General features: G+C 46.2%; 7 protein-coding genes across 7 annotated transcripts; 4 read left to right on the top strand and 3 right to left on the bottom strand.

Moving 5' to 3' along the window:
* Nucleotides 1-687: 687 nt before the first annotated feature.
* On the bottom strand, nt 688-3,509 carry CTRU02_215105 (kinesin light chain; the record flags this gene model as incomplete). Its single annotated transcript, XM_070206370.1, has 2 exons — nt 688-2,508; nt 2,547-3,509. The coding sequence occupies 2 exons, from the start codon at nt 3,507-3,509 to the stop codon at nt 688-690; spliced, it is 2,784 nt and encodes a 927-aa protein (XP_070059929.1).
* Nucleotides 3,510-4,899: 1,390 nt separating this feature from the next.
* CTRU02_215104 (uncharacterized protein) lies at nt 4,900-5,376 on the top strand (the record flags this gene model as incomplete). Its single annotated transcript, XM_036731947.1, has 1 exon — nt 4,900-5,376. One exon carries the CDS (start codon nt 4,900-4,902, stop codon nt 5,374-5,376), a length of 477 nt encoding a protein of 158 aa, XP_036576335.1.
* Nucleotides 5,377-13,205: 7,829 nt separating this feature from the next.
* Nucleotides 13,206-13,304, top strand: CTRU02_215103 (uncharacterized protein; the record flags this gene model as incomplete). Its single annotated transcript, XM_070206369.1, has 1 exon — nt 13,206-13,304. One exon carries the CDS (start codon nt 13,206-13,208, stop codon nt 13,302-13,304), a length of 99 nt encoding a protein of 32 aa, XP_070059928.1.
* An 805-nt stretch (nt 13,305-14,109) lies between these two features.
* On the top strand, nt 14,110-16,829 carry CTRU02_215102 (ankyrin repeat and protein kinase domain-containing protein; the record flags this gene model as incomplete). Its single annotated transcript, XM_070206368.1, has 5 exons — nt 14,110-15,225; nt 15,289-15,303; nt 15,412-15,573; nt 15,640-15,690; nt 15,741-16,829. 5 exons carry the CDS (start codon nt 14,110-14,112, stop codon nt 16,827-16,829), a joined length of 2,433 nt encoding a protein of 810 aa, XP_070059927.1.
* Nucleotides 16,830-17,067: 238 nt separating this feature from the next.
* Nucleotides 17,068-17,693, top strand: CTRU02_215101 (ankyrin repeat and protein kinase domain-containing protein; the record flags this gene model as incomplete). The annotated part of the gene is made up of 2 exons (XM_070206367.1): nt 17,068-17,286; nt 17,364-17,693. 2 exons carry the CDS (start codon nt 17,068-17,070, stop codon nt 17,691-17,693), a joined length of 549 nt encoding a protein of 182 aa, XP_070059926.1.
* A 1,147-nt stretch (nt 17,694-18,840) lies between these two features.
* Nucleotides 18,841-19,687, bottom strand: CTRU02_215100 (uncharacterized protein; the record flags this gene model as incomplete). Its single annotated transcript, XM_036731950.1, has 2 exons — nt 18,841-19,213; nt 19,296-19,687. 2 exons carry the CDS (start codon nt 19,685-19,687, stop codon nt 18,841-18,843), a joined length of 765 nt encoding a protein of 254 aa, XP_036576338.1.
* Nucleotides 19,688-23,366: 3,679 nt separating this feature from the next.
* On the bottom strand, nt 23,367-25,053 carry CTRU02_215099 (uncharacterized protein; the record flags this gene model as incomplete). The annotated part of the gene is made up of 2 exons (XM_036731951.2): nt 23,367-24,568; nt 24,624-25,053. 2 exons carry the CDS (start codon nt 25,051-25,053, stop codon nt 23,367-23,369), a joined length of 1,632 nt encoding a protein of 543 aa, XP_036576339.2.
* Between the last annotated feature and the right edge of the window lie 1,712 nt (nt 25,054-26,765).

Here is a 26,765-nt window from a genome sequence, read left to right as displayed (position 1 = left end):
CACCAGTATGCATTTTGAAAAGTGTTGCCTCAGAAAGCTTCTGAAAAAATTGGAATATCCGTTCCAACCAGCTTGGAGTATTTTGTCTAAGAAATTCCGACGCTTTACCCAGCATTACGCATAGTAACGGCGGGAAAAGCAAGGGTATTCTCCAGTTTGATCCATCACGTATTAATTGATATCTCTCTAAAATTAGCTGGAAAAGGTATTGGTCATTCCTAAATGAACTACAGTCGATATGGTCCAATATTGGAAGACTCTTCTGATTGACGCACATCAGTAGGTACTGAGGAGTATTTTGTCTTTCTGGAGGTAACGCCACATCTTCGAATCGCCGTATCTCGGGCGCCGGCGTCGAGTACCCTGTTCCTGATGGAAAAGTGCCTAGTTCAGAACTCTGCCACGATGAGGTATGCTGACCACTCTCTGGCCGGAAGTGCGCAGGCGAAGGGGGGGAAAGACCGCTCCGGGGATTTTGCTGTGCTCTTGAGTCCTGGCCTGTCGTAGGGTCGTAGGGGGTGATGATCCTAGCAAGCCCATTCTTTGCAAAGTTTTGCCGAAATCGCTGGATTCCGCCCGGGCTGAGTTCTTTGATGTCCAAAAACATATGTTCATCACATTCCTGTAGTATCTGGTAAGCCCTGTTTCATCCGTTCATCTGAGAAGGAGAGAGAGTGATAGTGAAGGTCAGCCACGAACACAAATGTAACGTATTCTTTGATACCCAGGTCTTGGCAGAAACCACGCATCGTACAGCCGTGAAAATAGTCTGCTTTTCCAGTAAGTAACGCCGTAATACAGACTTTGACGTTTAGTGTTTCCCCATTGCTTTGCCTCCTGTGTTTGTTTCTGCGTCTCGTCTTGGACCTCCTCCACGTCTTTCTTGGAGAGGTTGAGGAAATCTCGGAACTCGACTTTGAAACATATTAGCGGTGTTCCAGAGACGAAGTAGCTCCTGGCATAATCAAGATCAAGGAGAGAAAATCCATCTTGGTCGTCTTCGATCTCATCCTCAGAGATTTCACGTCCACTGCTTTCATCAACATCTAGTGGTGTTTCCACCACGTCTGGCTGGACTTCGACGCCGTTAAGATAACGTTCTAGGATTAAGTTCCGCTCGTTAGCTTCAGGCAATGCCACATGAACCCTTTTCCTCCCTGTGTTCTCAAGAATCTTTCTTGAGATAAGGCTTCTGTGAGATCTTGGTCTGAGAAAGTCAATTGCCACGCTTAATTTTCGGCTTGAAGCTTGTGAGCGCAGCGACAGGTAATATCTTTTAAGCAAACGCCCATGGTTGCGAAAAAAACGCACATCGTCCAAAAGTTTAGACGCTTCTGCATATAAGGGACCGAGGGTTGGATCGTCAGTCAACATTTCAGCCAGGTAGCTGGCTGCAGCTTCTCTGACTTCCCAGCGAGTGATATTCGATTCATCTTTCGACTGAATATCTTCAGATTCCGATAAGAGGGATTTGATTTCGTCGCTCGCATCATTGGAGTTACTCTCAATCTTTGTGTGGCTATAGAATATCTCAGCCATCTGCCTTGTTGCGATGTCCTCATCAACGGCATTGATGTTTGGTTGAATTGACGATGGCTTCGTAGAGACAAGATCCCCGCTAAATATCTGGCTAGCCACACTAGCATTGCTATAGCTTTCGGTGGAAACTGTTCGAGTGTCGATGGATAGTTTTGTAGTGCTCTGCAGCGTGGTGACTGGATTCTGTGTAGCCTCGTATTGATAGTGGTCATCGTTGAAGTCCTTGCTCAGAAGCTTCCCCAGGTAATCATCATTGGCCTTCCAATACCCAAGAAATTTAGACACAGTCATATCCTTATTAGAGGCGATATAAGCCGATGCCTGCCGAATGGCTAGAGGAAGATAAAGGAGATGTTCGAGCAATTGTGTAGTTTCCTGTGCGCCACTGATTTGGAATTTGTCTAAGCCCGTTTGTAAGAGTTGAGTGGCTTCGACAACACCCATCTCCGATAGACGTATGACACGAGGATGACTGAATCGTACTGCAGCCTTGAGGTTTCGTGTTGTGAGCAATATAGAGCCCTTCCGATTGAAAGGGAGATAAGTTGCCAACTTAGGACCAGTAAAGAGTAAGTCCATGTCATCAGCGTTATCGACGATAAGAAGCCAACTATTGACATCTTCGCGTTCTAGAACCGTTTTAACTAGGCTTTTGACGTCCGCTTCGTCTTCTTCAAGTTCTTCTATGTTAAGCGCTCTACCGATCTCGCGATATGCGTTCTCAAAAAGAACCATATCTACGGCCGGCACCCAGAATATAGAGCAGTCTGGGTGTACGTCTCGAATACGGTATGCGGCTTCGATCGCAACCTGTGTCTTGCCAATCCCTCCGAGACCCACGACGGTAGTCCTCTGACAGGTGTCTTTATTAGCAGCCGGCGGAATCTCATGAAGAAGTCGCGTTAAGATCACGTCCCTGCCGATAAAGCTTTCATTCCGGCCGAATGGGATCATAAAGTGAGGATTTCGGTAGGCTAGTAGCTAACATTAATATCAACTAATATTAACAAGTTTTTATATCGCTTACAATCTGTCTTTGGAACTAGGGGCGGGATTGTAGTTAGTAGTTCTTTACCGCATGCTGCTGCTGTTGCAGCTGCGTATGGCTGCCATTGCTTATTCATGTGTGCATCTGCATAGTCGCAGATACCACGAACAACAACACAATCGAGTGTGTTTATCAAGCCGGCTGCCTCCATCTCAAAGCATAATATACCTCCTAGCTGCTGACTATACCTATCGCGTGTTAGTCCATCCTTGATTACCTGTTTCCCAGATGCGATGTTGCCAAAGAATAGGACTGGTTTATTTGATTCCCGTGGCTCTCTGTCTACTCTATCCTCTAGGCGGCATTTTGCGCATGTAGCACCGGCGGCATGAGGTGATGATGCATAGTATAGGGTATCGTTATCAGGGCCTGGCGATATAAACCGTGGTTTATTAGCGAGCTGAGAAAGATGCGTGATAATCCGCGTCTTGCCCCGATTGTCATTTGCGCGGAGCTTAGCCAGAGCATCAAGGAGTATCGTCGATGGCGCATTGAGGCTACCAGTACGAGCGATGCGACCATTAGCCCCAGTCTTCCCGAAATCATATTGAATTACTCCGCCATGCTGCCCATTTGGCTGGCTAATAACGACGTCGCCAAGCCGAATGTCGATATCATCCTCGAGGCTTGGGACGCCACTACCAATACCGACGAGGATGTTGAATAATAGCGATGGGAAACTTTGCTTCATATGGCTGGCTATAATGGCCGCTTTGTTTGTGCCCGTCTGGCCGGCGGGCAAGCAAGCAGCGACGACATTGTGGACACCGATGCGGCCGAAGCAGTAGACGTTCGGATCTTGCTGCTGGGACGGGAGTTCAGCGTATTCCTCATCCATAATCTCAATCGCTGCTGCTAGCTCGATGGGCACAGTGCAGATCCAGCCGATCGTGAAGTCGCGAGCAGTAATCGGCTTGGGCATGGCGTGATAGTCCGACAATAAAGTTCAAATAATAATAAGCTATACGAGAAAGCTAGACGAACTAGTATTGTAGTACTTGGCCGTAATTTTTGGTAATGAAGGCTATATTCGCTGGGACCGACTGAGGAGAACAGCTCTCCCTTCTCAGCCTGATCGTGAGGGGTCACATGCGGGAAGAAATGGTTCCGTGAGACCAACTCAAGCTACTTCGTGTGATTGGATGTCTGCCTTTGGTTGGGTTTCAATCATAACATCCCTCTCCTGATTCCGTTGCCAATCTCCTTTCTGGCCCCATGAGCGGCTTTCATCACTAATCACTAATGCAACAATCGGTAAGACAATTAACTTTTACAGTTGACCACCGACCCCCCCCCCCCCCCTCTAAAAGAGATCCCCTAAGTCAAATCCAGCGATCCAAACCAAGGACCTCAAGCGATTTTGCCTTAACCAGAATAACCTATTTGAACCTGGTTTCACTTTTCTTTTTTAAAAACACACAAATGAAATGACATCCATCGCAAGGTGAAAGCTCAGACCATCCGGGAACAGTGCCGCGAGGATTGGCCCATCATGAACACCACAGTAAGCTGATTAAACAAATTTTGTCGTAAACTTATACATCTCACCAAAGAGAAAGAATCTCCCCGGTTCGCTGGTCACCACTGGTGCGATGGCTGCTGGCCGCAGCTGGAGGCTCTCATGGTAACGAGTTATTGCAACGGAGGGAGTATTCCTCATGAGTTTGAAGTATCTCACTTCTTCTACGAGTCTCAAGGGCAGCAAGTACCGCAGAAATGCCAGGAGCATCGACAAGCAGACCCATGTTGTGTTAAGACTAGAACCCAGAGAATCACAGAATGTGATAGAATGAGCAATGCCAAGTGAATGAAAGAGCAAGATCGTCTTCATTCATAATCAGAAGTGGTTTTTTGTTTATTTAAAAATCTTTTCCATTTGCTATTTGGGAGAAAACAATATCAATGAGCGGGCTTTGCAGTCTTTTATATTGGGTTGCCCCCAAAATGGGTTTCCAGCATTGTCCGTAGCCTAATGTGGAAGGTTAGATAACAGGCAGACCTGCTTGCATTGCTGCCTGATCCGAAAGCATGTATTGACAGTTGGCTATTGGTTGCTGTTCTTCTGTTGGCACGTTGGTGTTGGTAGATGGCTGATGCGGGATAAACGCCTACCCCTGCTGTCTCGTATTCGGTCATGTTCTGAAATCATCCCACCAGAAACCATGCATCCATAAAATGGCTTATCTTTCTCCTTAGATGCTAACAATCACACTACGTGTTGTCCTTCAAGTGTCTTGCGGGAGATAAAGGGTTGTCCGTTTTCAGTTTCCATCGTCTCTGAGAATGCATAGGTAGCTTGCTCCTATACTACCATGCTTGTTACACTGCTCACCACCATGCTTCTAAACCCGTTCCGACCATGCGAGGGGTCGCCGACCTTCCAAAAGGAGTATCGCGAAAACTACGTACCCAATTTCATCAACGCATGGCACGGCCCTCAGATTGTAGCGCCGGATACCCCATACGTGGCAGCGGCTGGTCGTAACAAGCTGTACTTCATCGATACCCGGTTCGATCCTGAGACTGCAAAGCACATCAAGGAACAAATCGAGTGGGCCACTGTTTCGTTTGGCCCAGAAAACCTCATAAAAATAGACGAGATCTCAGCTACCGCGGAAGTAAAAAATAGTCGGACAAACGAGACGTTGTTTGTCTTCGACCCATCCTACGCTAGGGTTCTATTTGCAAAGGGAATCAACAAGCGCAACCCTGAACTTAAGCTGCCTGAGCCTGAGCCTGCCAGCGATTTTCTAGTGACCTACGACATCCCTGATACAATGAAGGAGTAGATATGATCCTGCCTTCAATTGCGCCGGAATCAGAAGGACTGTTGCAAGAGCGATATTGAAGCACTTGCTGTGGCTTACTGCGGGACAGATAGGCCAAGACAGCTTTTATCCTCTCAGCGAGCGAGCGGAATGAGAGTTCTTTTTGAATTTTGTCGAGCCCGGACCGTGGCTACAGGACCACGACACGGCAGAGTAGGCCTGGAGGTCTGGAGCCAAAACTCCATAGCTAGCTAGGGGACGATGCAAGAGGTTTATCTCGCTTCATAGGCTTTCCTTAGAATAATTGCATTATGGTGGCATCCATAAGTTGGGTCACGGTCTTGTGTCTTCTCAGTCCAGAGTAGTAAGCTAGGCTTCTAGATACTGACAATTGATTCCTATCATCTTCCTTTTATCTCTCCCTCGGTGTCCACAGTGAGGTACCCCGAGTTCAATCAAGCCAGAAAGCTTTATTGACTTTTGAGGTAAGTATTAGGATATTAAGGATCTCTCCTTGTCTTCTTTTCGATAATTAGTAGTAGACAAGTATAGCCAGCTAGTAACTCGGAACATGATCGCTGGGATCGCTGGGACTTTCACAACATTCTAGCCAGATAGTGTTGTCAGAAACGAAAACCACGACTATACAGTCTTCAGGCCTCTTCATGGCTGACTTCAAAGTATTCGTCCTTTAAACAATACAGTTAGTCAGTCATCTTGGTAGAACTTCACTGCTGCCCACGTTGTTTCGATTGCTGGAGCCAATAATCTATTTGAACTCTCGCAGCCATCTAGTTGCTACATCCCTTCGTGCTCTATCGTGGCAAGGTTAGCTAACAACCGGCTGCAGCTCACCGATCGTCTTAGTCATTTTCAAGACCTTACGATCCGTTTCCCCCTACTCTTCATCCTACAGAAACAACTCACCGTCTAATGTCAGTCAACTGAATAGTTGGCTCCGAATCGTCAAAGGCAAAACCATACAGAATACGCTCCAACACTTGCAAATCACTTTCAACTCACAAAATGAGCAGCGTATACATCCCACAGTGTAAACGCCCTAAATGATCTATTTTATATCTAATCAGTGGTAGGAAATAACCCGATAGTCCGCTACCTAGCACCTTGTCACTCTTTCATCCAAGTATTCAGGCCGCAGTAAATAGCAGGTCAAAGTATCTGCGAGATCTGTTCGTTTTTGATGGGGTAGTTGCCCCTTCCCGAGAAGATGAACCCTTAACCATCATGGAGGAAACAGTTCGTAAAATGAAATTGAGACTGAAAACTCTTTAAAATCCCACTGGGCTTCTAAAATTCAGTTTGAAATTTCGCTCCAGAAGATCGAAAGAACTGGACTATTTGAATATGGCCCAGAATTATAGGATCACGTTGTAAGTAAGCTGGAATCTGGGCCGGTGGGGATTTACTAAGAAATTTCAATCCGGAAGGACTCTTGTCTGTGAGGTACTTCTTAGCCTCCGTGTACGCCGTGTCGGCAGCTGCAACTCCCTTTTTATCAACCACTCTAAAATCAGCCCCATGTTTCTTAAGAATCTCAAGTACACGCTTTGGCTCTATGCGAGCTTCTGCCCAGAACCTTACTAAAGCGCATAAAAGCGGCAAGTTAACAGTTTCGATCGTTGAGCAAGACCCAGAAGTCATCGGGGTCACTATTGCCAAATCGGCGGATATACTAATTGAATATGAGCCTACTCGCGCTAGGATGGCATCAAAGACAGGCAGCGCCCTTCGTGTCCATAGAATATGTGACATCTTCCGCAACCAAATCACCCAAGCATTCGGACCTTCTTGGATCAGGGTGATCCAAGATGCTTGGATTTTCTCTTCAATTTCCGGGCCCTCAGGGTTACACAGTGGAAATCCGAGAAGGTTGCCGGCATACGTCTCTATCAGAGTATGAGGGTCTTGAAAATACTTTGTCAGAGACAAAAGAAACTGGACAACTTTCTTCTGGCCGAAGGCTGCAGCAAGCCATACTGGCGTAATTTTGTCATGTGTGAACGATAAGCCTATCTGCGCCTTCACAGTAGGAAGAAGTGTCTTTAGCACTATAGATATTTCTGTTGAACTGGGATTTCCTAGTTGTAGCAATGTCTTGATTTCGTAAACACACCCTTCAAGGTGTCTTTCGGGCCATTGACCTTTGATGGGATCTGCTATTGTAAAGAAGGTCAAAAGTGTGAAGCAAGGAATGTGGCTTTCCACAAAATTCCCACTAGCGGAAATATCTCGATGACGGCGACAAAGTGTCTCTTGAGCTTTCAGCGTCCTAGGCAAATACCTTAAAGTGATGAAATCTTTTATGTTCTGCCGCATGCAATTGAAGCAAACGGTTTTGGCCGTTCGATTGGGATACCACTTTGAAGATAAAGCGTCTATCTCATAGTTGATACGGAGATAGGCAATGCCTAGATCCACTGCTTCCTCGACATCGGTGGCAGCCAATTCAAACATGTTTTGACACAGGCTTTCAAGTCTCTGTTCGGGATTTGAGGAGAGATCGGAGAACAGTTTCGAAGCTTTCAGTAGTGATCTGTCGTCACTCTTGTGCTGTCCAGTATTCTTGGCGTCTTTCCGCGTGTCAGGAAGCATTTCTTTCCATATATCCTCGTCTGGGTCCATCGTCTTGCGGCAGGCGTTAACCATGATCAATATACAGCTCAAAGTGGCCTCATCGTCGCGACCTCGAGAGTTCATATTCAACTCAACAGCGATGGCGCCATGAGTCTTAGTGTTCGCCCAATCCGCTTTCAAATGATAGGACTCAGCAAAATAGCGGTGCACGTCACCCTTTTGGGTCATAGTAAGGGAAGGAAACTCTAAAATCCTGTTTAAAACAGGTAACGCCTTTTCAGCTTCTTTGAGTCGAACCAGTGCAATACTAAGTAACAAGTGCAATTGGACACTGATCGATGTGTTTAGGACAGGTTCCTTGCTGCTTGCTCCGATCTCAGGGTCTAGGAAACGAACAATCTTGTCGAACTTGGACTCTGCAAGCAGATTCTCAACTTTAATTAGCCGTTGTTTGTCGAGATGATGTTCAAGACTGGGAAATTTGTCGCACAGGCCACCCAATTCGCCGCGAGCAGCACAAGTCTCTCCCAACGCTTTTGCTAGCAGCTGAATAATATGTTCACTCTGGTGATTATCTCCCGAGACCCTGATAGTTTCAAGGACTCGCACTAGGTGAGGAATGGCCTGCGAGAACTGCTGCTTCTTGATCATGGTCTCGGCAAGTTGCACGCGACGGTGGTGAAGTTCTTCAGCCAAACTATAATCGCTGCTCATCTTATCTGACGACATTGGTGACGACTCGTTTGAGACTGCGGTTGTCCAAATGCTTCTAGTGTCGGACATGACATCAGGGCCTGACTCCGAGTCATTCAACACAATATTATCGGCCCAGTTCGAGATTTCCTCACGCTTTCCTCCTTGGAGAGAGAGATTGAAAGCCCATTCAGCACCCAGGAGGCCCCCAAAGTCGGCACTGGCTCTTCCAACCTTTCTATGGCGTTGGAGAGTTGCGAGGCTTGACTCCTGATGCGTGGCTCTGGAAGATGTCGACATAGATTCCATAGTCGTGGCTGCCTTTCTAAGGCTCCCAGAAACACTCTTTGTTGCCATGATAATGGATCGTGTCTCCTCCATTATTTCTGCCTCTACGTGCATGTCGCAAGCTTCCAACTCCATTAAGACTTTGCTAGGTTCGGACTCCTGACTTTTCACTGGCTCCGATACGTCTATTTGAACCTTCTTCAAAGAGCTGCTGATTAGGTCTAAGTCAGCCGCCGGCTCTGTGGGCAACGAAGAAACCTTTTGCACGTCGTCAAGGACCACAATCTTTGATTTTAATCCTAAAGCCACCTCGTCGAGGCTTTTTTGCCAGCAGATGGAGATCCTTTGAGCTTCTAATAGGACAGCAAGGTCTTCTTTCAGTCTATAGATAATCATCTCCGAATTTTCCAATGGCAACGATGATTTTCGTTGGGACCTGATTAGAATGTCGATTACACCCTTCAAGTCTGAAGTGACTTTCTCAAATTTTTCAGGAGGTAGCGAAGAAGCTTTTTGCGCTTCTATTCGAAATATCATCCTTGTTTTCAACTCAGAAAAGACCTTGTCGAATTCTGCGGGCATGAAGGGGTCGGCTTTTGGTGTTTGATATTGAGCCTTGATTTCTGCAAATAGCTCAGATATTGTGTCCTGGAGGATTTCGGGCGACAACGAGTAGGCTTCTTGGAAGTTGAAGAATGTTTTGATTTCTTTTCTGAGCCCGGAAAGTATAAACTCGAACCTTTTAGACAATGGTTTGACCGGATATCTGGACTGCTCGTGTAAGAGGATTGCAACCTCTGTATTCAAGTCTTGTATTCTTGTCTCAATGTTGCTTGACAAGAGGGCCATCCGATTCGCGGATTGCTGCCTCTCAATATCTCTTTCCATCATATCCCAGTAATGCCGCGCGTTCGAGTGCTCTACTTCGTGTATTCGCCTAGCTAGGTCTTGGATAAGACGAGACACTTGAGGATCAGGATAAGAGGGGCCCTGGCTAGTTGCCGCTTTATATCTGTACCAACGCAGGATTATTAGCGCAAATTACACAGAATTTAGGAAGGCATCGGCAGCTTTACATAATGTCTGCCATCACGGGAAGCTGGAGAGTTCCCATTCCGATCTGAATTTGGTCTCTCAGGGTCTGTATCTTGGATGCGTGACGCTTGTGGCACACATAACCCCTAATGGACCTACCGAAAGACCTTTCGCGTTGGATCTCGACAAAAATGCTGGATAACCGCATGTATGACCGCTCGCAACTGATAAGAACGGCCTCGATCTGCTCGAAGCGACAGATGTGCTCTTCAAAATTTCCACTGCGTATGCACTTGTCAAGCAGACCGATATGTACATTTGTGGCTGCGAGTTGCGTCTCGAAATCTTTTACGCTTTCGTCGAAACCCCGAATGTCATTGTATGTGTTCGTAGCGACTTGCACTGATTTGCCCAAGGCGACAACAAGTTGAAGCACCGCTGCGGCGCCACCTACCGCCTCCATAATTCGAGATGATGTACCTGCTGTTAGATCAACTATTTCTAATTTCAATTATGGAGGAAAATTTATGTGCAAAGGAGGCAAACATAGTTCGTTAGACAAGGCTAGCTGCGGGGTTTTGAAGTTGGAAGTATAACATCTTGCCCCAACAAATCAGGCTCCGCAACAAATCCTGTGCCAAGCTGCACCGCCACCACCACTCATAAGGTGCTCGTGACCTTGGATACTTTCCCCACTAATTTATCAGTTCTAAGAAGTTCCGTCATCGTAACAATGCATGAAATTATCATTGGCTTATATAGCTCTCGTATAAATCTATGTAAAATCATTAATTTGTCTGATGATTATATTTAAGAGTTACTAGACTTTGAATATACAAGTATGTCTGTTCTGGAACAATCAATTTGGGGTAATAAGCGCTATAAAGAATGAAAAAAGTTGTGCACTAACTAAATAGATAGTTTGTAACTTAGGCGAGTCTAAAAAGGCTTTCCTGTTCCTGCGTCGCTTTCTTCCCTCTTAATATGTTCTATTGCTTTCTATTCCAGGTTAGGGGACTATTTTAGCTCTCATTATCCTCTTTACGGCACAAAGACTAATAGTGTTAAACTTTATATTAGTACCATTTTCAAAATTTCGACATAAATACTATTTTGAAAGCAATTTGTTTTACACAATTTATTTTGTATGTCAATAAGCTTAGATCATAGCAATTATTCTTATTACCTTGAATAAAAAGATCTCTTTAAGATAAGCCCTGTGTGAAGGGTCCGGCCTAAGCTTTAAGATTGTGTTAGCAACCGCACACCAGCTTCCAGCACATAGAAACCCAGAGATGATACCAATTGAGCCAAATGCAAATGGAAACCTTTCATGATAAGTAGTAAGTTTAACCACATTCATAAAGTTGATTGAAAGGCACCTGTGTCTTTCTGCGATACGTCATCATTGGTTGTTCTAATTGATAATCATGAAAATTGTTCATGCGGACAGATAGGATGTATTTGGAACTTCAGCTTTGTGCAAAGATTAAGCAGTGGAGTATGCCAAGACGTCAAATCAGGCCAGCCTCATGCATCAGTCGACCGACCATAAGATAAAGTCAGAAGTTCGAAGAGGGTTTCACTTTATCTAGTCCCTAATTTATCTTGCCACATGAACAGGCTGCATTCATACCCCAGCCCTACCATCGCTTGCGAAGAAAGAGATGAGTAAAGACTACCTGAACGTCCGTCACATTCTGAGGTTGAACCATCTACAAGAGATTCATCTCAATCACTTTCAAAACAAATACAACACCTCGAAGGATCATTTCTTGCCTTCCCCCAATATGTTGAAAACATTTAATGGCACTTAGTTTCACGTAGCAGAGCTAAAGGCGTTGAGAGCAAGAAAAAGACTACGAAGACTTGAAGTTCAGTGCCCAAGTTAGCAGCCTCTCAACAAATGGTTCATCTTCGTCTCCATCAACGAAGCGACAATAAAACTCAAAGATGTCGAGTTACTTGGAACTTTTGATGGTTGAAATTTCTAGATGAAGTAAACCTTTGTGTGCTGAAAGGCGATAACTTGGTTTAATACCAGCTCCTGGACTCTGATACCCCGGTCCCGTTTTCTCAAGAGCTTCACACGTCAACTTTGGCTATGTGCAAAGTCTTGCTCAGGACTGCACTTAAGCTCATAAACATGTTAGCTCAAAGGTTAGACCTTTGAGTAAGGCCCAAAAGTGACCGAGGCCACTATAAACATTATGACGGATGTGCTAATCTAATCAGGCTTTGCTCGCACCAGGATGGCATCGAAAATTCGCAATGCTCTTCTTGCCCAAAACATATACGACACATTGCGCAGTAAAATCACCCAAGGTTTCCGGTCTTTCTGGACTTTCTTTTCAACTTAAGATCCATGAAGACTGCATGCTGAGAATCCGAGATAATTGCCGAAATACGTCGCAGTCAGAGTCTGAGAGTCTTTGGAATACTCTGTTAGAGACAAAAGAAGTTTGGCAACTTTGTTCTGACTGAGGTGGTAGTCCGGGAGTCGTCCTCGGACTTGCAATACTCTCGGGGTCATTTAGCGTGTCAGTAATCAACTCTTCTCATATATTCTGATCTACTTCCATCATCTTGCGGCGAGCATTAGCCGTGGTCAAGGCACACCTTCAAGTGACTTCATCGTTACGACCCTAAGCGTTCAGGTCAATAGCAAGCGTCCAGACGTTCTACGTTCTTTCAGTTAAACTACTCGACCACTAACTGCATAGCTGGCAAGAGATAGTTATCAGGGCCGTTTTCTTTCAGAATCATCTTTGGTCGTAAAGCCGAAGCGCCGTGTTAATTTGAATGGAGAGCACCAACATTATGATAACACCGGCTTCTGTTTCGTCTTCGTATCCGCTACTGGCTATTCGGACAGCTTCAGTCACTGCCTACATGCTGGGGAACAACTCTGGTTGGCCTTCTGGCAGCTCGAGCTAGCCCACATGAACAGGAAGTGAGGGAACTGTTCAGTTCATGACGTTAAAGAAGTTCTCTTCAATAGTTGTATAATACAACTCTTTTTATTCTTTCGCAAGCTAGGCAGTCAGTGCTACCTTTCAGTTCTAGGAGTCCGTCCCTATTTGATTACAAATGTCCTACACGCTATCTTAGATAGATCTACGGTGGATACTATGTTGCTGATTTTGAGTCGTAGGATCATACAGATTAAAACATACAACACCAGTTATTCGCTGGTCGTCACCGACCCAACTACAAATCCGGCCCTCACTGGCAAATCTATGGGAGAGTGGACGAGATCCCGAGTTTTCCAGTGGGTGTGGTCGTACGTGCGTTTCGGGTGGTCAAAAGAAAAATATGAATGGAGATCAGGGTTTTGAAGTCCATGGGATTAACGTGAAACTAAACCCTAACAAGCAACATCATACGTCATCCAGGTAGTCCGACACTGGCAGGAGCGTTCCGCTAGGCCAAAGCTCTAGACGTCGTCGCTGGCTCGAAGCCGAACTGGATGACGTCCTGGATGTTAGTAAAGGCGCAGCAAAAAGTCGATATTTGCCTAGCTTTAGCATCGCTGAGCCCGCTTCCGCGCCCCGATGCAATCCTGGCGTCTTAATGCTGGTGGAGCTCCCGAAAAATGGAGCAGCACGGGCCGGTCCGTTTCGTTGGAGTGGGACCACGGCCCGCCTTTTTAAATCACCGACCCGTCGTGCAGAGCGGCTGAGCCGGTCAATGGTTAGCAATGCTACCGATCGTTTCTATGACTCCAGGCATAATTTGATTTGAGGCTGCATGGCATTGGATGAGGTAATCACCGCCATAACGAACTTCATTTGGGAACGGAAGGTGATCGTCTAGGTTTTGAGGGTTCGTCGTGTATCCACGGCGATTTCGCAATGTCATCGACTCCTTAGGATAATGGTGCACCACGCAAATACAGCCACAAAGTCTGAGGACTCGTCAGCTTAGATAAGCTGCATGCGACTTCTGCTTTGCCCTGACTTGGACATCAACCGGAATTATCCGCTTTCCTACATCGACCTGGCTTATTCTACCTCAAGATACCCCGCACTTCAAACTATCTTAGTTAGAAACAGAACCCAAGTGGTTCCACCCCGTCAAGAGGTAAGGTTACTAGTCAATTAACGTCAAGCATCGGATAACTGAACCTGTGAAAAGTTTACTATGGAGCGAGACTCGCTTGCTTCGGAAGATCAGGGCCGAGCCCAGGAAGCGCCGCAGCCTGAGCAGCTATTGGAAGCAGCAGCAGCGCACAACACTGAGGCTTTAGAATCACTTGTTGCGCATCTTGAAGGAGGGATCGATATGCCAAATAGTGAAGGCTTTACTGCCTTGCATTTGGCTGTCTTGCGCCGCAATGTGGCGGCTGTTGAGGTTCTACTTTCCAATGGTGCCGATGTGGAGGCTACAGCCCCTAATGACCGAAGACCCCTCCACATGGCGGTAGACGAGAGGAGTTCCGATATTGTTCAGCTTTTACTGAGTCATAATACGGTCCCTGATGCAAAGGCACAAGGCTTGGCACCACTTCACTCGGCTTTGCTGCACGCCGACGTTGACATTACTCGGCTGCTACTCGAATTTGGGGCTGATATCAAGGCTTGGACAGATGATGGCCGGGAGCCACTTTTCCTTGCAGTTGACGGGGGGAACGCAAGCATCGTCAAACTTCTTCTGGACTCCCGCGCCGACCCTAACACAATATACACAGAATGCCCTCGCACCGCTCTTCATTTGGCATGCGATCGTGGCAACCCTGGTATTGTGAAGACACTGCTCGAGTATGGGGCCAATGCGAATGCCTTAATTGATGCAAACGAAGGAACACCGCTGTTTTATGCTGTCGCTTCTGGCAGCACAGAGACTGTAAAGCTTCTGCTGCAGGGGGGAGCTAAAACCCACATTTGGAGATCTGATGGCCAGTCAGTTCTCGATCTAGCGGAAGACAACGAAGAGATGCTCAAGCTTTTGGAGGGTCAGAGAATCCTGAAAGGGCCTCGGATTCGAGGCTTTGATGTTGAAGGTGGCTCAGAACAGCCTTTCACGGTTTTGAGGCCTCATCCAGCACCGACTGAGGGTGACCGAAACAAAGTGGATGCCTGCCATGGGTTTGATGCATTCATCATAGACTTTTTCACTGAAGGAGAACACGAGCAGTTTATCCCGCAGACGGTGTCCGTTTACGAGCTTCTGTACAGCGACGGCCCAGAGTTAATAAAAAGGCATCTTGAAGATGGCAGTGAGCCAAGCTTTACGTGGTATCATCTTCCATCAAACAACGTGAGAAAGTCTTCCTCATCCAGAGAATAGTAAATTTGTCATCTAACATCTGCTATATATTAGATGGTCTGGATTGAGGTAAGAAGCCCGAACAAACCACCAGCGCTATTGAAAGCTCTTTCGTCCCACACTGTCTCGCCGACCAAACATTCTAAACAGACATCCGGGGGCTGCTAACAACGACAGAGTCTTATTAGACGTCTTGCAGCCGAAAAAGGCAATGTATCCGCGGAGGTATATGATAGCGCGAAGGTGGACCTGGAGTTATCCGCGTCCGAACCAAACGCAAAGCCCAAATCATTTGCGGCATCCTTCTCAGCCATGCGGCCACACTGCCGACGTGTACCTGTAAGATAGTGAATGAGACTCTAACCTTGCGGTGCTAGCCAAAGATTCCTAACACATTTGTGCAAGGGCCATAGCATTTCCCCCTTAACAGATGGGAGAGACGGTATTGTGTCCTTTGTGAGTCAGATCTGGGATTTGAAGGGGCCAAGCTGGTTAAGCTAACTAAGGAGGTACCGTTCTTACACTTTGAGTCTTATAGCGGATATGAGGCAATGAACACGGCACTGAAGAAACGATTGGTTGAACGACCTAGGCGGCCCATTCTTGAAGTTCCTAGGCCACCCACACCTCTACTAAACACTGGGGGAAGAGACGCTTCACCCACGGTGAAGAATCAGCGTCGTCCAACAGTCGAACCTCATTTATCCACTTCTGACGATCTAGCTGGTTCTAGCAACATCTCGATCGACAATGCTTCAGAAAGAGGCTTTGGCTCGCGGTTAAAAGCTACTCTCAAGTCGCTGAATGATAGAATCAGTAATTGGGGGTGGCAAAAGCCGCACCACAACAGCAGATCAGCCACAGACATGGATCTAGAGAGTGGGTCCAGAAACTCTGACAATAATCATGATCAATTAGAAATGGAGGCTACCACTGAGCCCAGGGTCGAAAATGAGCAAACGCATCCGACGATGAAGAATGAACCCCAGTCGGCGATGCAGCAGATAGCCCCCAACAATGGTTCTGTAACAGCTAGTCAAGAAATCCACGACACTGCCGAAGCGATTGATCTTCCTCCCGTCAGAGGGCCGCCATTGGATAGCGCTAGCGATGGCCTTACCAGAACGGAACATGCAGGGGCCCACGATTCTGGGCACAGCACACCGACAAGGCTGATGCCTTTTGAGATTGGCTTTCACGGCCAAGACCCAGGGCTATCAGGGAAGTTTGATTCTAATGAGGCACATGAGCAAAGCCGCCCAGAGAGCACAAAGATATCACAGGTACTCAAAAAGCACAAGAAGAAAAAGCATCGGCACCCCCTGCCTCCGCAGAACCTCCATGAGTATCTTATCCGGGGATACCTTTCTCCCGGGAAACAGGGCTTTCAACCACGTCGTACGCTGGATCAATATGTTTATGGTCATATTGAAACAACTTCCCATCGTGATGATGACCAGGTCGTCTATCGCTATACAAGTTCTCAGCTACTCCCTGATCCTAAGATAATTATGGTGGATCAACTATGGCTATGGGTCCTTGGCGACGGTATTACATCCTATGATCTTGGAAAATTCCTAAAAACAAAAGCCTAATATAATCACAGACATAATCATTTCCTGCAGCCCCCTTCGATGGGAATCCTGGCTACCAAAGGATTCACATCATACAAATGACCCAGTCACAGAGGTTCCAAGGCAAACATTTTTTCGGAAGTGGTTTGCTAACGTAGTTCACAAAGCTCCAGCTGTACCAAAATCGCAAACCGCAGCTGAACAGGTGCCTGTAAGCAAACAACGAGAGACTAGAGGCGTGATGCCAAACAAAACTACGATGGAGAACAACAGATGGCCGAGATTGAACGTAGACGATCCACTCAATGTTCCTCATATACTTACCCAGCGCCTGTCGAAGCCAGGCCGAAGAGCGGTTGGTTCGGTTCACGACCTTGCAGGGCTTATAACAACATGTTGCGTTGAACTGTTAGATCCCCACCAGGTTGACGAAGAACTTCTATTTTTCGACTTTTTTGAACGGTCAATTGTACAAGTTGTAAGAGATCTGCCACCCATTCCAACAAAAGTGCACACTGAGACCGAAACAATATTATCTAACATCACTTAACTTAGAATGAGAACGTAGCGAACTATTTAAGAGAGTTCAAAGAAGCAATCAGCGAAGAAAACCAACAGTTGACGAGCATTGCCAAAGAGATAGAGTTGATGATAGAGATCGACGATATCGTGGACGAACTTCACACTCTGAAGCTTGTCCTGACTGATCAGAAAATGGTTATTAAGGAGCTCAACTTCAGCCTCAAGGACATTGCGGGAAGAAGCAGTAGAGGCCCTTTAGTTGAGGCGAGAACTTTGGAAAATCATCTATTACGCATAGACCATATGGAAAAGACGGCCAAGAAGGCAGAAAAACTAGTAAGGGTCTGCACCATTACTGCATGATTGCAATTCTCTAATGCTTTACCAAGCTGCACCGTCTGATGGACCTAAAACAGAAGCAGGCCAGTTTAAGCGAGGCTTTATATGCTAGAGCATCGGCGAGAGACACAGCTAAGCAGGGGAAGACAATTGTTGTCTTTACCGTAGTAACTATTCTTTTTGTAAGATTATCCTATGTTGGATATATAACGGTATTAACAACGTCATAGTTGCCCGTGTCTTTCATAGCAGCTATATTTGCAATTAACTCTAATGGGTTCCCTCTCGATAAAGATGAACGGATCCCATTCGATTATCTTATAAAGCGCATACGTAAGTGTCTTATTTTGATAATTCTTTCACACGCAATACCAGCTGATAAAGGTGATATTAGTGGCTATTGGCCTAGGTATTTCTCTTGTGCTAATTACCATTGCATTTAACGTCGATAAGATAGCTGGTTGGCTGAATTCTATCAGAGATAGTTTGGGCCATTCAGTGCGCCATTCAATTCTGGTAACTTCTGCTGGTTTGACTGTTCTTTTGGCGACTTTGGGACCAGTGTGGACGTCTGAGTTAACTTCAGGTGTCAAAGCGGCAGTATCGATTACAGCGGCTATCGTTGCGTTCGCATTAGCCTCTGGATACTTAATACACAGGCTGAATCATGTGGCATGGTTAGCGATCTCTAGTGCAACTACTTCAAGTAGTGTTTTGTCAAGATAGTGTAAAACAGCCCCTAGCGATATGCAGTTTTAGATATACATGATGTCCGATTACCCCTTCCCTCTAGTTCAATTGGTTACAGCATACAAAACGGTATCTGTCTGCTTGGGATACAGAGCCATTATCACTATCTATAAAGTCTTGATTTATGTAGCACTGCTATTTGTCGTGTAATTGGAAGATTGCACTGAGATATTCTAACGGCTCATGGATAGCAGTAAATCACACACATGCTAAGCCTCGTTTTACATAGCTACCTTGTTAGGAGTTAATCAAACTGTCGTAAAGGATGCAAGTGAGAGGGAGCGCAGTCGTATCACAGGTGCGTATAAGACGTCGCTTCCCATCATGTATAAAGAGGAGCCAGTCATAGAGTTAAAATTAGTTATACTTCCAAGGTAAAGTCTCTCAGCCATAGATCCACTCATAGATTGTCAATAGCATACTAATTAACCATTTCCGAAAGCACACGGATAGATAAAATCATGATGAGCATCATAAGGAATGAAAGCGTTAGTAAAAAAAACGAGATCCATCCGAGTGCCATGGCCCCAGCGCAGACATGCCCTTCCACTGCTCCTTGGCTGAAAACGGAACCCATCGCAATTGCAGCGGAACTTGATAAGTGTTGCCAGAATCCAGCAAGAAGGGAGCAAAGAGATGAGAAGAATAAACAAACTAAGACAATCATTGATACAGGTCTACTAGGAAAAGGCTTTGGTTCGTTGTCGCTTGCTTCAGGGTCTTCAGTTTCTGCCCAGGCAGGAAAGGTTTCTAAGAGAATGAATGCTATAAAACTAAAAACAATTGAAATAAAGCTGCATTGTAACTCTTCTATTAGAAAATCAACCAGATACAATTTCCTAAAGCAACACAAGTGGCGGAGTATATTGATCTTACATTAGGCCTGTGAAGATGACTTCATATTTGAACTTTTCGCCAACGCGAAGGATTTGTAAAGGATCGTGGGCCTCCCCAGGTTGGGTACGCCTGAAAAAGGATTCGAGTGTTTGTATGTCGCGCGAGCAGACCCACTGGTCTTGATTCTTCAGGCACATACTGAAATATCCGACTCGAACTTCCAGCCCTGCATGATCAATGGCTGTGAATAGTGATGGTTGCAATGTGCTATGACTTTTTGCAGTTGCATTCGGGACAGACAATGTTGGATTTTGCGAATAAGAGAGAGTAATTAGGCATATGCTATTGAGGTTCTCGACTGTGCATCCCGCGAGAAGAATCGCTACAACAGTTAGTAAAGGGTTTAGCCCATTCAAATTGGATTCGTGCATACAGAAAAGAATAGTGGAAGTCACCAGTATTATCATGACGATGTGATGGTAACCTAGCCATTGTATACATTGAATGCTTTGAGAGAGTAAGTTAGAACGCACGATTAAAACTGGGAACATTAATTATAACGAACATAGGACTATAACTGGCTCTATTAGACCCCGGCATGAGATTTTTGTTTCAGCGTTCCAAGAGGTTCGATAAAATAGTTTGCGAGTACTAAGCTAGCTAGGCTAGAATATTAAGATGATCCTAAAGAATAGGGAGTCGAAAAACAAGAAAATGCCTCATCATATTTGTCCCGTAACCCCGCATCAGGCTGGATTCATTGTTATCTTATGTAAGCTTGTCAATCGGGATTGGGGAATTCCAGTAGATATGCAGGGTGTTTGAGATAAAATGGCAAAGCATGACCATACCCATCGAGGGCTGGTTAGCACTGGGCATCACATGCGGGGCTTAACTAATTTATAGTGTGTGTCTTCTGACGCGCAGGTCATTGCAGCCAACATGGCACAAAGCAAACTCTTCAGCCCAACTGATCTCAAGTTCCACCTGTGTGACGAACTAGGCAAATTGTAATCAGGCTAGAAAAGGTGTAAAAGAGTGACTTGACTGAGAAAGAGGGTATGTGCGTGAGGAAGCTCGTACTTGTACGTCAACGGTATGCGTTTCATGTAGCTTACGTAAACACACCTCGCTCGGTGTGTTCGGTGAGCGTTGACACTATCGTCACAAATGACTAGTACATTAGAAAGCTTTCAAATTGAAATATGTAATGACCGACTATGGCATGGGCAGCAACAATATGCGGTGCCTAACGATGCGGTGCCTAGTTCGCACAGTTAGTGGTATGTGTTCGATCACCAGACCAACTATAAAAGGTGCATCAGGGTCGCCTCTACCAGCTTTTGCTTTGGAACAGAGCCCATCGACTGTAATGCCATATTTTCTTTGTGTCGTCTTGTTTATTTTTCTGCTTGTAGCTATTAAGACATAACTCACCCCAAATACATGCTTAAGATGTTCTTTGGCGAACAACCAAACAGCACAGGCTGACATAAATTAACAACGTCGATAGGAACACTCCATTTCTTATTCACAAAAACTTTCTCTGTTATAGTCGGACCCCGCAACTCGCTCGTACTTCCCCGAAAGTAAGGTAATACTACCTTTCAGTTATCGGTGTTCAGGCGGCATTCCCGACAAATCCCGTCGACAACCTTTTCTATTCATATGAGGCATCGGAATTACCCATCTCAACATATAACACCTCACATCACCAGTCCCAGCCTGTCCCAATCCGTTGAGTGGTCGCCGCTCTATGAGAACTCCTCCTGCCAGTAGTTCCATAGATTAAGAAAGCAAAAAACAAGTTCAAGATAATAGCAAAGCTATGCAGCAAGAATTTGTGGGAGCCCAAAGAGTATCGCCGTACAGGGTATAAGGTTTGGGTTTGCACGAGTCAATTGGCATCAGAACAATATCCAAATGAAATGACACATGGTTTTATGCATATATCGCGCAGTAAGATTGAATGCCTGCAACTCTTAGTATTGTAACCAGAAAGCTATGGTGAAGCGATCTAGTAGTGTTGCGAAGGTAGGATTCCATCTCCACCCCACATTCTCTGCCAAACGCAACGTTCCTGATGCCACAGGAAAGGGCCATAGCATTCAAAATCGTTTAGACAAGAGGTGCAACGGTAAATTTTCGAGCTCGAGTCCGTGTTTTTGAACTGTTGTTTTGAAATTTTCCTTGATTGTGACTTCTCTTGGGAATTCGGTTCAGCTACTGCTGAGATGGTAGGCTGCACTATCCAGTCATTTTTTGTAGAGGAAAATACTGGTACTGGAGGAATGGCTCTTTTGGAATCGTTTTTGGACATTGTAATCGATCGAGCTTGAAGTAAAATCAAGAGTATGCGCCGAACATCAGACTGTGAATTTTGATCTTTCAGTCTTGGTGTTGTGGTGAAGCCAAAAGTTTGGGCCGGGGAAAAGAGACATAACTGTACATTGAACTGTTGAGAGAAAGGCTTCTTTCTTAAGTTCTGCAAGAGTATGTGCACGGTAGATGTGACCACCTCGATTTAGACGACGTCGACGCACGTTGACGCATCGAAATGATTTACTGATAATTGAAAAGACGGAGGGAGACAACAAACGGAATATATCCAATTGGAACTGGAAAGCAGCCCTACCTCCGTGGGATGGTGGCGTACTAAAGCGTCATGCTCGATTGAATTGGATACCGGTGAGCCAACTCAGATGCTTGCTACCACACAGGCTGTATCTGCAATATCTGGCAAATAATGCAAGATGACGCAGTGCGAGGCAGATGCAATTATCGTAATTCGACGATGCTGTGGGGTTCTTCTAAATGAAGAAGTCTTTTTCTTGGCCCGAGAGCATGCGGGGACTTGGGCTGCTTGTAGAATGGAGCAAACTGAAGAAAAGCCCTGGTCGGACCGCTTCGACAATGCAAGACCTTGCCCGACGCATGCATGCTTTTCACCGGCTGCAGATGCTGGACGCGACCATTGAATGATGACTTGCAGGATCATGTTTGCTGGATTGCAGTATCGACCCGGCTTCTGAGTGTTGTGTCATGCTGCAACCCTTTCTTGGGCACTGGTGCTTTCGTGAGGGCTCCAAGGAAACAATTGTCGATATAAGCCGAGGGGAAAAGCGTCGATGTCGGCCCTTAATCCAGGAGAACAGTTGCTCTGGTAGGGCCTCGGCCCGGTTTGGCCTACGCACGAACGGATACCTGCATCAGGCTCGGCCGCTTTTTCCGAAAGATTGTGGCAGAACCCGATCGATTTCGTTGATTCTGGCTCTTTGTGTATTGGTGATGTAGGGTTGCTACTCTTCCTACCGCCTTGTTCAAGACTGACATCCGAGTCTATAACTACGCATACCATGAACTGTTGGGCGAGAAATTGTGGGAGAATTCCAAGCGGATATCAACATTGTTCCCACGGGCTTTCTCGGGCCAGACAATGCCGGCCAAGTGTTGAAGCTGTCGCTGCAAGGGTGTCATGTTTGCTTCCACTTTGGGTCATTGATTAACGTATCTGGGCGAGGAGGATGATATGCAAGATAGCTGCCATCTTACCCCTCATTTCTTCCTCAATTCCGTCCTCGTCAACTGCAGATTCGTTGTGAAGAGTCTATCGAAGAACGCATCCGCTTAATAAGAGCAGAAAGGGGGCGCTGAATTGACATTTTACTGTTTCTAGATGTACAGATGAGAAAATCGCTAGCTTCTTGAACAATCCAACGTGTCCATGACTAGCAGAAAATCCAGTAAAAGTGCTAGCCGAGGTGGTTGTGGAATTTGTACCCGTCTGGCTGCCTGTCACGTGGGCAGCCGGCAGCCGGCAGTCTGCAGTGTCGCCGGCGATGGAGCCACTGGAAACCGGAGTTCCGGCCATAGCAACATGAGCATCGTCCAGTAGAGGCACTCTACTTAGCTCTGACTATCCCGAGGATCCGTTGGACAAGAGGTCAGTGGATCAATAAGTCGAGTCACCGATTGGCTAAGAGGTAGCTCAGCCTTGCATTGTTTCAGCAAGAAGTAAGTCCAATAGGTTTTGGGAAAGTTATACGAGAGAGCGCAATGGTTTGTTATAGGTACATTATCTAAGATTGAGAGCGATGCGTCAATGTCGACTCAATATCTAGAGAATGCCAACCTGCCCTTGCCGTTGCTTTCAAGCTTCCCTCGCATGCCTTCAGCTAGCTTCTGAAGCTTTTCAGCACTCTGAGGATCCTTCACAGTGACTTCAGAATCGTTCCATCCAGACAACGGATATGTCAGGTAAGCCATCGTCGATGCCTTTAGCAAAGGGTCTTTTCTCGTCAGAACAATGCTCGTGACTAGCAACGCAGCCGTCACGACCGTCTCGAGCAACGGCAGTATCAGCCACGGCCACCTCACCACCACGAAGGTTTCCGTCCTGAATGCTTCGCCTCTAGCCATCGCCGCATTTTGGTTATCACCAGGGTTTCCACTACGTATCTGATTCGTGAGAGTGTCCGCGAGCGCTTCGGCGATTGATGTCATGTTTTCCGTCAAGTAAATCAAGAACTCCAGGTTCATAGCAGTTGTTGGGAACGAGTCTGATATCAGACGGTTATCAATCAGCTTCTCCCTTAGGCTTCCATGTAAAAAGTTCTTCAAGTATGTAGGTAGCCAGGTAAGGACCATGGACGAAACCTGGAACTCGGTGGCGTTATCGGGTGTCGTAAACAGCATCGAGGGTTGTTTGAGGGGACTGTTTCGAAAATCCTCATCGCTGAGGATATGACTACTGTAATGTAGCGGCGTTGAACGTATCTCGCCTGTAAAAAGTGTCCCGGAAACCACGCTGACGTTGCGGTATGTCTTGGCACGCCACTCGAAGTCGGCGAGGAAGACGTCGGGAAAAGGAGGGTTGGTCACTGGATAAGTAATGGTTCCTTTCTCTGTCGATTCACTCCGTTGGTGTTTGATAATCGTCAGCTGGCCTAAAGGTCCCTCGAACCACGCCCCGAAATCAAAGTCGAAGAAGAGAATCTGAGATTCGCGATAATTGAGGTCATTTTCGTGAGAGTCAACCATAACGGGTAAGACGTCGGAAATGCGACCGGAAACATTGTAAGTACAAGTATGCCTCAACTCTTGATCGTCTTCAGTCGTCGTACAGTTACGGGTTGTCTGTTCAGTCACGTTTCGAAAGTTTATGCAGACACCAAGACTGGTGATATCGGTCCACACGCAACGAGTGAATGGCCCGGGACATTTGTAGTTCGGCTCAAATACTGCCCCAGCAATTCCATTCATAACTGATGCCTGTAGCTTGGTCACGTCCGTATTTGGAATCCAAAAGTCCCCTGTAAAGTAATCGTCAGAAACACGTCGGTGACTTGATGCTTATTTGTGACTTACAGTTATCCTCTTGTGGGTGAAAACTTTTTGAAGAGTACATCTTGGCGACCGTCCCATTTGTGACTTTCCACTCGATGCTGGGAAAATCGAGAATGTTTTGGGCGCTTGGTTCCATTCCGAGAGCAACAACGGTAACGATGGCCAAAGCCCAGCCGAGGGGTGACTGTAGAGGCATTTTCCATGCCATGATGGCAGATCCCCATGGGCCACGGCTCGCATCATCAAAAGTCTGTAGGTGATTCAGGGGGCGTGCTTGTCGCTGCATGTGCCTCCACTTTAACTGACTGAGGCAGGCCGTTATCGGGACCATCATCGCAGCCTTGCCGAAGGTGGTGAGGATGGAGATAACGGAACTGGGTTGAATATTCCAGGTCCACCTGGCCAGTGGGGTGTTCTGTACCTGGAGAAGGACTGCGACAAGGAGACACATGCTGGTGATGCTAATGGACGCGGCTGCGATTTCCCACCACCACCACCAGCGGAAAGCTTGAATCTCTTGTACCTTTGGCGGCGGCGAGGCGGCTCTTGAGCCAGGCTGCGAACTTTCGTCTAGATTAAGTGGTGTTTGTTCAGTTGGTAGTTCTGATGAATCGGGTTTGCGTCTGAAAGGGCCAATCTTGCGTTGAACTTCTGCCTGGGCTGAATTAGGCGCCGAAGAATGAGGAATAGTCCTTTCACTGTAGTCTGACATTGCCGTTCTTTGACTAATCGAGCCTCGACTTTCTCTGCTGCTGACATTGCTGAATTCGCCATTGTAAAGTGGCGGCGAAGAGGGTATCGTAGGGTCGTCTTGGGTGCAGGAGTTCATGTTCGGTTCATTAGGTCGCTGGTTGTGATGATGCATTTTTCTCCGTCAATTGCAAATGTTCGAGATGGAAATGTAACAGCCTGGTTTTATCAAAACTCAGAGAGCACAGTATCTGTATGTGTAAGATGCCAAATCAGGCTGTGCCTCTGTGTCAGGGGCGCAGCCTGCTGCAGTCACCCGGGCGACTAACTTGGGAGATTGGATTACTGGTTCAAAGGGATGCCGAGTTGACGTCACAGGATAAAAATAATTGTGTCTCAGCTCTTTTGATATTTGTGCATGTGTCTGCCCCGAGGCGTTTTGGCATTTTGTCGTAGATGGTATCCTACTCAAAACATTCTAGGAAGGGTTCTAAATTCACTTGCGGTAAGTCGACCCATAAAGCGCCCGTTCATGATCATGAGAAAATCAATTTTGTAGAAGCCAAATATGCCTGAGTTACTGTCTTAATTCGTTAAGACGCATTTCTGACTGAACAGTGAACTTATATGGGCGCCCTGTTACAAACCCAAACCTATATTTGGCAGACCGCTCTAGTTGTCGAGCGAGCATCTGAGACACGTGATGAAGTAATCCCTGAGGTAGCCGCAAGAATCTAGCCAGAATCTAGCCAGGCACGGAAGAACTTTGGAATGACGGGGAAGTCACGTCGTACTACTTGATGAATTAAAGTGGTCTAACGAGGAAGACTTTCACAAAGCCTTGTGGCCTAATAACTAGTTGCGTAAATGCTGTGGTTTATTTGGTGAGTACTGTCTAGTTAGACAGTTAATAAATAAGGTCGTTTCATGGCAAACCTTTTCCTTTCGAGTGCAGATTCTGTTTATTAGATATAATCATTAGGCGGACAACTGAACGACAAGCCAGAGGGCATTGCCCGTTACATGCGATAATTACGTCCCGATCCTATGGGTGTATAGCTCGCCGGGTTATGAGAATCGGATGCCGTGTGAACCGGACCGAATCCAAGTATCATCCTTCCGGCATCGCTAATTTGCTTACATAGAGCACTTTGCCGAATGTCTCCGAAATTTCATTATTTCTTTCTCTCTCCTCTTCCCGCGTGGCTTGCACTTACTTAAAAGCCAAGGCAAGGTGAGTACTACTTTTACGTAAAATAAGGGTTAGGGCTGCCTAGTAGAAACTTATAGTAGAGACAAGCCGATCAGGGACGTGTATAGGATCCCAAAGCACTAACGTCCCACACCTACTTCTAGGTACCCCTTATAGTTAGTATTACAACCCGCTCATTATACCTAATAGAGAGTTAATAGATCTACTTAGGCTAGCGGCTATACCGTTAGAAATATATAGGATATATGTTACGACCCGTC

Source organism: Colletotrichum truncatum (genome assembly GCF_014235925.2).
Source record: "Colletotrichum truncatum strain CMES1059 chromosome Unknown Contig_0013, whole genome shotgun sequence".
Taxonomy (NCBI): Eukaryota; Fungi; Ascomycota; class Sordariomycetes; order Glomerellales; family Glomerellaceae; genus Colletotrichum; species Colletotrichum truncatum.
This window is presented reverse-complemented; position numbering and strand designations above follow the sequence as displayed.